The following is an 11792-nucleotide window of genomic DNA, read 5'->3' on the forward strand; positions in this document are numbered from 1 at the left end:
CTTTACCAAAAAGAGTAACACGTTACCGTTACGTTACTGATACCCTTTAGAAAAAGTAACGCGTTACGGTTACTGTTACCCGTTACTTTTGCAGAAAAAAGTGGACCTTGCAAATTTTTTCACTTTTTATCAGACAAAAGTTACAATTTCATGGCTCAAAGCAGAACTCTCAAATCCACCCTCCTTATAGGGGATGTCAAGTAAAGGAAATTCAAGAAAAAATGTGGTCCGGCACCCTGGTTTTGGGTATTTTGGGGAGAGAGAACTAAGACAAACATCACAGTCAACTCGCACCATTCGCCCATTGAATTTTCAATAATTCAGTGATTTTGAGCTAGTTGTGTTACAAAACCCTACTAAATGAGCATGTTTGGTGTTAATCAGTGAACGCACTATCAAATTGGCTCAACAACACAAGGCTAATTGCCTATACAAGCATGTAAAATGGAAAAAATATCAAAATCCAATGCATGCACAGTGCGGTTTGGTTGGGCATGTTGTCTTTGATTTTTCTCCATGGAATAACGTCAGTTGTTCATGAACGCGTTTACTTGACTAGCCCTATATGTTGAGATGGATCCGTTGGATCGGTTGGATCGCCTGCAAACACGGAAATGAACGAAATTAGATCGCTTTGGAATCGCGAAACCTCCGCACTTCCGTCCCTACCAGCAAGCAGATTGATGATGTTTTGGATTGGTTTGTTTACGTTTTGAACGACTGTGTAGAAGGAATTTGAGTGGGAAATTCAAATTTCTGGCTGCAGAATTAGGCAACGATATGTGACGGAAAAGTAGCGATCTGTATTATTCATATCACAAAGCAGATGTGTTGTAATCTTGGAATAGTACCTTCTAGATGCATGTTTGTATATAGAGTCATGTGTATGCATGAATGTATGTAATAGATAGCCTACAATAGGCCTGGCATTGATGCGACGAAAACGAAATGTAATTAGAAGACAGAGGGAATTTATGGTATGGAGAAAATTAGCGAACGAGTGGAGAAACAATGGCAATCATGACTCTTGCAGCACGTTATTAAGACAAATGGACCGATTTGAATGACTTAGATCATCAGAGGAGTGGAGGCTTTTGGCAGAGCTGGGTGATCGCCCGTGGTCAGATTTGGGTCGGTTGGAACGCTCGTCTTTTCCACCAATAGTTCGATTGTTGGAAGAAGACGAGTTTCCCAGACTTAGCACGGGATCACATGGTACTGACGATGACGATGACGATCCGGCACTATTGCTAAACATGGTACGCATTGAATCGACGCTTGAGACGCGTTTGGTGGCATTTTCCAAAGGAGATGATGAAGATTGTTGTTGTATCACAGTGGGGTTGGAATTCATTGACTCGTTCACAGACATTTGGATGAAGGTTCCATCAGAGTCTTGTCCATTTTCGTCCAAACTTGATGAAGGGACCAGCGAGGAGTTGGTGCGCATGGATGCATCCATATTTTTGCCAATAATTTGATCCCACTCCTCGACGCTCTGGAGAAACTCCCTCCGAGATTCCTCTTCATCAGCAATTGGATCAAATTCAATTCCCTTATGAGAAGATTGAAGAAGAGAGGCAAGTTAGTTGCCCCTTCGGAGGGCAAGCTTGACAGACAGATTGCGGACGGCGGAAGAATCAACTTACATTTTCGATCTTGTCATCCAACATCTTGAAGAAGTTGACCTGACTGGAGGAGGCCTCTCTTCAAGAAAAAAGAAAACAAACAACTTTGTAATTTCAACAAACACTGACAAAACTATTCAACAGTGTGTTACTCACCCAAGGGACTGAACGCATCCTCCTTCTGCTATTCGATTATGAAACGTCTTGAAGGCAGTTTTGAGCTCGCCGTTCCCTTCTCCCGTTTCAGCTAGAGACTCTCGGCGGTCTGGGAACTTGGTGGTCTCACTGACGGGTTGATCATTTGTGCCTGATTGGAGAGGTCAAGCAGATACTGATTAGAAGAGTACGTCGATAGATAGTAAATACATTTGCATCCACGACTTATTTTTTCCACAACAATCAGGATACAAATCGTAGCAGCCAAATGAGCGCACCGGGTCAGGAAAATCAAGAGCGTATGATGCGTACCTGTTTTGGAGGTCTCTTCGGTTCGTTTTTTGTGCGCAGATTTTAAGGCACTACTGAAGCCACATCCCATGGCTATGATGTAGAGTGAAGAAGTGAGTGAACTCAACCAAGCAGTGGTATCTTATCCGGTATGACGTTGTGTCCGCGATTCATCGCGTCTGTCAAATAACAAGAAGCAAGACACCACTTCCAAGGAAAATTCTTTGCAATAGTAGTTGTGGCACACGTGACTGGAATCCGTAAATCCCTTTTGTCATCATTCACCAAAAAAACCTTCGTCAAATAAGCGTCCGATTTTCCCCGCTTATCTCCTAGACATTCTTACATTGGCTCAACGACACTGGTTTTCGGTCACCAAAAAGGCCAGAGAAGCTATCACGAACGCACGATTCACGAGTCCCTTTTGACAGACGACACTGAACACTCTTGATCGAGAGAAACTGAACTCGTAGAAGCTCGTAAAACGGCTAGCTTCTTATCAATACCGATGCCTATTTACACACTGTGGGTTTGACGACTTAGATAGCACCGATAATTGCGGACAGTGATGTGATATTTGCGGGAGGGAGGAGATGGCCTCGAGTCGGGCAGCTAAATCCAAGGCTAATCAGGCCCAGACGTCAACATTGCCCGTTCATTGAAAATAGCTCATGGGTTTTGTTTCCTGGTTTACGTCGAAGGCACGTTGATTGCACTTTCCTTTGGCTATCTCTTGTTTTCAGCCTTGGTCTGGTCCTTTCATTTCTGCTACTACTCTCCCTCCTTCTAAACATACTCTCGGACGCTGAATGTTACACCCAACAAAGGCAGAGAGCACCCGAAATGAGTTTGGGCAGCCTCGAAATTGAACTCGAGGACGACAGACGATTGACTACGGGACACACTCGTCCCTGTCTTTCTTTCTTTCTATCCTCCCTTCCTTCTTTCTTTCTTTCTTGCTTACTTCTTCTCTTCTGTGTTTCATTCTTTTTGTACTCGGAGAACACAGACAGAACGGGTTCTTCGAACAGAACGATTGTTGCTGGCCTCAGGGGCCAAGTGGACACGCTCACACTCACTTGAACCAACCAAGACGGGACGACGACCATCATGTACGAGAATTCGAGGCCCGCGAGGCTCACGATATTGAGCCAAAGAGAGACTGGGATGGCGTGGGAGACGTCGTTTTCTTCCGTTCGTGGCGAGGCGAGTGAACATATACCCCTGTGGACAAATAGAGGCAGAGGGACAGAGACAAGGATGGGAGGACGGATGGACAGTCGGACAGCTTGATAGATGGACGCTTGCTCGCCGATGGTCGTCGGTCGCGTCCTTTGCTCCATCCTTGGTAGGTACCTCATCAGCCTTGGATCACCATGCCCGTACTAGCTATCAGCCCTGTATGGGTGCATGCGCAAATGGAAAGGCAGAAGGGAGGCGGGGAGAGTGCGTACATACGGAAGAAAAACTCGCCATTCTTGGATGAAAAGTAGTTAGAGACTCACAGTGGTACACTTTCTAGCTTGTAATGCTAGGAATAGAGTACGCAAGGATGCACGAAGGGAAGGATAAAAGGAGGTCTTAAAGGACGGTACCGGACCGCTCAGAAGTGAATAGCAGACCTAGAGCGAGAGTGTTCGATCCTACGGGGAGCGGCATCGGCAGTATTTTCAGAGATGGGCAGCACAAAGTGAATAGTCTATGTCTGGGCAAAGTGGCCGACACTAAGGCCAAAGCATTATTTTTTTCGTTTAAAGGCAAGGTACTACAAAAAAAGGTAATGCCATCCTTGAAATTGTATTTGAACAAAATTCCCGAGTATAAGTTTTGTAAATATCACTTGACACAGCCTCTTTTTTGGGCCACCACAGCCACCCAACCAAAAAAAAATTAATTGCAATTGGCAAACCAATGAAGAATACCTCTCATGCTATACGTACTTAACATGACTTCTAATTCTATTTTATGGAGGCTGGAAAAAAAATTGGTCATAGGTTTATCATTGAAATGTCTGAAAAATATATGATTACATCCATGCTTGGAACTTATTGACTTCCAAGTAAGATTTGGCAATGACATCCTAAATGTAGAAGGATTAGTTAGTATCAATGAGTATACATAGCAATAAATAGCCTTGTCTTTGAGCAATACTGTAAGTAATGAGCACACTCATGTGTTGAATTATCTCACAATGATGATAGGGGCTTCATGAAGGCATTCATTTATTTTGTTGACAGGATGCTTCAGGATAAATTATGAACATGTTTTAGGAAGTCTCTAGCTATAGGTATGAGTTTGCAACACAACTCTATTTTCTTTTTATCTTCTGAGGTGTCAGTTTTTGTTGGTCTTCAAGGAGGATAAACAATAAATTTTTCCTAACCCCGTGAGCACTGAATCCTTGAAAAAGGGTATGGAACCGACTTTTGCCTAGTAAAACAAACAAAATACTAAAATATCGCAACTTGAAAGGAAACTCTTGGAAAGCGCCATTTGGGCATAAGTGTAGTTGATGAGTGTTCTGTAAACAGCTTAAAGTCACAGATTGACAAGTCAATACAAATAGAATTCACCAGCAAATAGAGGAAGCTAAAACGTACGCATATTGTCTATCTATTGTGATGTGTATGATTGTATTCAACAACAGATAATCAAATATGGCAAGAGCATTTAAGCCAAATAACAATTCTTCTTTTTTATGTTGTTGCATTTTCAGCAATAAAAAACGATTCCATACAAAAGAAAGTCTTTGACCTTAAACCCAGACCTAAAAGACCTAAAGCTGGCCAAGATGAAAGGACAAGATGAAAGGACTGGAAAAACAAACCATATTAATTTGTTCGTGAATCAAAAAATTGATGCAACACGCCCATTGTTTAAAAAACCGAAAGATATGCAATGAGTGAATATTGAACAAAGTGACAACCACCTATGGGATTTGATCTTCAAATGAAAAAAATCCGGCACTGAAGTAAAAGACGGAGTGCTAGAACATAAAACTTTCAACAGGACGCTCACGCAAAGCCGCCCAGAAAGGACTGTAAGCCGTCGTAGAAGCCAATTTAAAGTCATAGTGCATGTCCCTTAGTTGGGACTTGTTTGGATCACCACATGGCACAAAATATGGTCAGTTCCAAATATATCGTTTGCAATGCGATTTTAGATAAACTTCAAAGTAATATTTGTCAATATTCTTTGCTTCAAATTTGAAGGGTGTTAGAATATGACTTTTGTTGACAGTGAAGTAGATCATTGGTCAAAACTTTCAACAAATTTTAAGGTTTAACAAGGTCTTGCATATTATCTGACATTCTCCATTGGACTGTTTTTCAATACAACTCAGGAAAAAGAATCAATTTAGTAAGCCAATCAAACTTTGACAATAAGCATTTATCTTCTTAATGTAGGTGCATGCCAGCTCTAGATTTGCTGTCAGGAATTATTATTTTCAGATACAGTGTACAGGGTTGGGGATAATAGAAATGTAGATATTCCTGTCGCTGCAATCTGAATATGTATTTTGCAAATGACTTTCTTGTCTCAAGTTTCAGGAGCAGGGAATTTTTGCTCATCAAGTGGCCATACCCATATTGGACAGTGCCTATGATTTTATATCAATCTAATTTGGCACATCAAAATATACGTTTTCAAGTTGGCGTCATCAATTTTTCCAAAGCTTTGGCCATCTAACTTTCTAAGGGCCGGTTTTTTTTTTAAAAGTGTCTCAGTTGAGATTTCAAATTCGGCATCATTTTGAACAAATTTGGCATTCAATTCATTTCAGTGTGATCAATAGGACCTGTTAAAACTTACATCCCGCAAATTTTGCAAATTTAGCAAAAAAACTTGAATATCTCAGAAAAATCTGCAAAGTCATTGCATCAGCAAATTTTGCAATTTTATCAGCGGTTTTGACATTTTTCTGCAACTTTTCTGCAACTTACAGCCACTGTTGTGCAAAAAAAATTGATACTTCTGCAATTTGGGATTATTTTAGATGTTGGGGAGAAAATTGTGAGATTTGAAGTTTTCCTCATTTTTTCTAGAAGTTAGTTTGACATGAAAGTACAACATTGTTTAGAGATATATCAACAACCGCCTACTCATATGTTTCATCCATCCATTTTGAATAACTTTGTTTCTCTTATATCATGGCCGTTTTTGAAGATACGGTACACTATATTAATGGTTGGGATGCACTTTGTATGTGCAACCTTTTTCTCCCTTAAAAGTCAGATACATCTTAACATTTATCTAGGACTAGGGGTATTAGTAAATGGTTTGGAGATGGATGATAAAGGTGGAAAAAATTGGCCTGCTATCATTTTTAAGAAAACTGAAAACAGAGTAATCTTATCGTAAGCATGTAATGAGATAGAATCTAAATAACAAAATTGTTGTGTAATAGCTTCACTGTGACATTATCAAAATGCTAATGCACAACTCAGGTTTCTTTTTATCATGCAATATTAAATATAAATGTGCAAGATGCTGGTCTAGCTGATTGGTCTAGGAGGCAGCTTGAATAATGCAAGACTCTTGTCCCCAGGTTTGTTTGCTTGTTACAAAGTCAGATGGCAGCTCTCTCACTGGCTTTCCATCTGATGGTAGGTGTCCTAATTGAGAGATATTCCGGCTTTGTCGTCATAGCCAACATTAACTATTACCTCACCCTCAGGAATGACCGCAGGTTTGCCTATTTAAGCTGCCAGAGCAGCAACTCATGCATTATTTTAAATACTGCACAGCTTGACTTGGCCTGCCTGGGATCAAACCAGGATTTGCAAATTGGAGCCCAAAAGCAGATGCTCTACCAATATGGTATCACAGCTTCTGGATTTCGTGAAAACTCCTTGAAATTACAGTCTGTCTCTTCCAATTTGCCTAATGTTGTTTCTAACAAGGTTGACATTGGGGTTTCACCGTCTGATTTTCATGGATATCATTGTCATATTAATATCACATTTTGCCTGGACACCGGAGCAGACATTTCTGTCATGAGTTCAGATATTTTCTGTTGCTCCACGTCAACTAAGATGTTGTCTTCATTTAAAAATTTTACAGATCAAGTAATTGGGATTGATGATAAAACAATTACGCAGGAGATTTCATGCTACCTTATCAGTCAAGAATGTGACTGTTCATAACATTCCAATAGTCTAGTCTACAGGGGTCTTTCCTTAGTTTGTAGGTATGCAAGGCAATGACCATCATTAGCAATAATTTCCCTTTTCCAAGAGCTCTTAACTATGGTTGCATCCGATTTGTTTTCCACGAATGACAAGCTCATCTTCAACGGTGAGAGAGTTCTGAGGAAGGTTTCTTAAAAAGAGAGACGTATCCAGATTTCGTAGTCTGAATAGAATGATTCAGGATAGCCAACTTCAGCACACCATACACGGTGCATGGTATGCGGCGTTACACTTTCAATAAGAATCGAACGATTGATCCAGCTTATAAAATACTCAACCAATTGCATGAAACTCGGAATTTGGATGGATTGGGAGGCACATCATATTATCCAATTCAACTTCCATTGGCGTTTTAATCACTTTGCAAGACGAGGTCGGAATCGGCCAACAACTTCAAAGTTTCTGAAAGTGTAACACCTCATGCCTCGCACCCTGTAAGCTCATCTGCAACTGCAAGTTTGATCATATTGTCCAAAATCAAATCCAGATGTTCCAAACGTGTTGAGGCTATCACCAGATTTGTAGGTTCATCAGGATCCTCTTCATAGGCAAAATTGAAATCAGGATTGGAAACGGGGTCACGGGAGAGAGCATCTGAGATGGAATGTTGATTGCCCAATTTCCAGTCAACATCAAAGTTGTATCCCATGAGACGCGTTCTAAAGTTTAAAACTCTTGGAAACTGATTGGCGCCTAAAAATCGGCGAACGTGGGTTATGGTCAGAAACCACTCAAAAATTTATTCTGGTAAGAGGAAGATGGCATTTTTCATATGGCCCAATAAACGGCCAGCACCTCCAATTCTACTTCGCATATCAACTTTCACAATCTTTTAGGTAACGGGGCCCACATTGAATGAGTTTGGGTTCCCCGTCTTTCAATTGAATGAGGGCAAATCCAAGATCAAGCCTCAGTGGATCAGTCAGTAGAATGCTACTAAGACTCCTGCAAATGCAATTAGAGGTTTCACCCCTCAACAAAAATGCTTCGCCAAACTTGATTTGGTCAAGGAATATTGGCAGATGCCGTTGGCTGAGGAGCCACACCATTTAGCAACATTTTGACCCCGTTTGAGTAATCTAAATTTCTCAGATCCCCAATGGGCTTCGTCTCAAGTAGAGTTTCATTTTTCTACAGTGGGGATGTCGCCATGCCGGGACTAGACCTTCAAATGAAAAAACCTTCAAGTTGTAAATGATATGGCCTGCGGATCTCTAACCTTGCTAGACCTTGTCCGAAAGGTCAGCGATGTACTGGAGTGATTTTTTTACATGGGCTTACGGTTGACGCTGAGAAAGAGTATTTTGGCGGCCACCTCAATAAGTTTTGTTGGATATCACATCTCCGAGCGACGCAATAAAATGGATCCCTGCAAAGCAGCAGCCATACAAGATTTTGTTATTCGCATCACTCTCACCGCTCTTTGATCATTTCTGGGTTTAGTAAATCTATTGGGATTTTTTTTGCCAATTCTAGTGTCACTCACCTCACAGTTCTGTGATCTTATGAAGACAAAGAATCACTTCTCATGACTCCCCGAACATACTGCGGTCTTTCAGCAGGCTAAATGCACCTTGATCTCGCCCCCTGTTTTAACCATATTTGACACGTTTTGAAGAGTATCCTACCGACTGCACCACAGAATGATTGTAGGTCAATGGTAAAATAAATACCATGTAATTCAAATGATTAGATGTACATGTGGAATGACGGAATAATTGTAGAAAACTTGAGTGATGATGAGGCATCACTCCACTCCCCCCAGGTACAGTAGGTGCAAATTAATGTGCTGAGAGTCATTACGACAGAAATTTACTTTTCATGAAAATTACTTGATTTGGAAGACAAAACTATCACAGCTCCAAAGAAAGAGTCAGTGCCTATATTTCGACAAATTAATTTGCAAATTTGTCTGCAAATTTGCTGTCACTAAAGACCAAATTCTTAGGCAAATTTTGGCCGGCCCTTGTGATCAAGGATCAGTTAAGCTAACACCCCCTTTAACTTGCCCAAGCATTGGACCTTTGCCATTGATGCATTGAACTTTTTTGCGGACTTCCTTATCGCTAATGGGAATGGATTCCCCAACAGTTGAAGACGGAAAAAGGTACGAATTTGACTTGATTTTACCTTCATATAATATTTGATCCACCAATGAATTAGAGTTGGCGGATTTGGCTAATCCTTGAATATATGGTTGATCAAGCATTTTGATCAAAAAATTGTCCAAGCCTGACTTAAAGGATGCTACTGGATCAACACCAACATACTCCCTACGAATGTTTGAGGGCAGCAAATTGAACAATGAAGGAGCCCGAGAAAGAAGAGAGTTGGACTTCATTGTTCTTACTAGCCTGGATTCTCAAAACGCATGTTAAGCGTCTACCGTCACTAGAATTGACCCTAAATCCTGGTTTGGGACAAAGCTCATGGATCCTTTTGAAGACGTACAGTATCAGATACCTTTTGTACCTTCTCTGAACACTGTACAGCCCCAACTTTTTTAGTCTCTCACAATACGAGAGCTCTCTCATTCCTGTGATGTTCCTACTGAAACATCTTTGAACTTGTTCGACCTTTTTCAAACCTGGTGAACTAATTGAAGCCCAAATGAGCGAGAAATATTCAAGAATCGGGAGGACAATCGATTTGTACAGAGTTAGCATCATCAAAAATTTATATCGGGACTGAAACGTGCGATATATCCAACCACATGTTTGAAAAGCTTTATCAACTTTCAACTGGATATGCTCATCAAACTTTTCATTATCTTGGAGGACTACACCTAGATCTTTCATGGATGAGACCTGCTCAATGTCCTTACCTTCATCATCTAATAGTGGAGTGTCTAATGGCGTCGACCCAAAGGTCATTGAACGGAATTTCATTCCGTTCAGGGCCATATTACTCTCAATAAAAATTGCATATCTCCTAAACCGTTCACTGTATTCCAAATAAGCACCATACAACCACAAGATCTGATTGAATAGATGAACTTGGCCAAATATGAGCCCAAGTTTATGCTTAGGGAACTAAGGAGACATGGTCAAAATTATGCAGTAAACATTACCTTAAATTTTAACTTTCAGCCTGCTCTTGGTCAGCTACTTAAGCTTTTGACAACGTAACTTTGAAACAATCCACTTTACAAGTACATGATTGAAAATTGACCTACCTTTAGTTGCAGAGATCCACGTTTCTTATTTTATTATTTTAATTCGAAAAGTGGCTCAGAGTTGCTATGACCAAGAGCAGGCCGATTCAGCGGGTAAGCTTGTTAGCAGTCCATATTTCTAGAAGTCCGTAGCAAAAGGAACACTGGCACTAAAATAGCTTAGCATTAGGCACAGACACTTTTGATTTTATAGAAACGCCCCCTGTAGTCAAAGAGAGCATAGTAGAGAATGCTCTAAAATTTTGCAATATCCATAAACAACAAAGTTGCAAAAAGGCAGGGAAAGATTGTGAATTGGCTCATGCAGAGTGGTGTCCCAAACTTAGAGACAATGGCCTTCTCAAGTTCAATGATAAGGGTTGTTCCAAGTTGGGGTGTAGCCATTTCCACCCGTTAATATGCATGAGACTATTGAGGCACAAATTATGCCTCAATTTCAAATGCACAAAGGCCCATCTCAGAGGCACTAGGAGGAAGAAACAGCAATTGTCTCAACTTCATTGTCAAGTCTCTCAACCGACTTACCCCACCCCTTCCTTTCCCCTTCCCTCTTTCCCTCCCATTGTTCCCCTCCCTCTCCTCCAACCTCATCTTCAATTCCTCTAACCTCTCTTTTGCCCAAACTTTGTAGCCCTAAGCCCCCTCTAGTCGTCATGAGCCCAGCGCATCTTTTAGATCGTATGCTCAGGTGGCGGACAGAGCTCTTTCTCCCCTTCTTTCACCCTCTCTTCAAAGGTTTTCTCATCCTCCGCCCAAGATGAATTTTGTGGAAAGCAGGATATTTTCCGATTAGAAGGCCTTGTCAAAGATTTGATAGCCCTGGTCCATCGAAGGACCATCAGCCTCATAGAAAACCATAACTAGAATGCTTAAGTTCAACAGGAGCTGTACCGCATGAGCATGTTTTCAGGTCAGCTGACGCTGGTGGAAATGGCACAAAATAATTCGGTAAATCTCGCTTCAGGCAAGTTGAATAATTATCATGAAACGTTTGTTATTCCTCTTTAATCTTAATTCCTTTTGAATCTTACAAATATACAGGTAGAAAGAGTGGTACAATAATAAAAAACATGCTTTTTAGGGCATAATACACGTAACATGTCAAAAAAAGATTTGGACATTAGTAGAGCAAATCATGTACTCTATTGATTGCCCTTGTTTAGCATCGCATCTCGAAAATCTCGAAAGCGTAACAAAATATATTCGAAATTGCAACGCAATGATGAGGCATTTGGAATTTCGTTTTAATCTCCCAACAATGTGCTTGAATGTGGGCGACATGATTGCGCCTATACGTAAACAAGGTAATTCCGACACCTCTGGATGTCAGCCTGAACCCAGGCTTGTTCC

At 40.8% G+C, this 11792-nt stretch overlaps 1 protein-coding gene across 1 annotated transcript; it reads right to left on the reverse strand.

Annotated features, from left to right (window-relative positions):
- Positions 1–783: 783 nt before the first annotated feature.
- Positions 784–2966, reverse strand: LOC131888376 (uncharacterized; the record flags this gene model as incomplete). Its single annotated transcript, XM_059237218.1, is given in 4 exon segments — positions 784–1555; positions 1650–1707; positions 1785–1935; positions 2097–2966. Coding segments are annotated over 4 exon segments (816 nt in total). The 3' UTR covers positions 784–1018.
- Between the last annotated feature and the right edge of the window lie 8826 nt (positions 2967–11792).

Source organism: Tigriopus californicus, chromosome 10 (assembly GCF_007210705.1).
Source record: "Tigriopus californicus strain San Diego chromosome 10, Tcal_SD_v2.1, whole genome shotgun sequence".
Taxonomy (NCBI): domain Eukaryota; kingdom Metazoa; phylum Arthropoda; class Copepoda; order Harpacticoida; family Harpacticidae; genus Tigriopus; species Tigriopus californicus.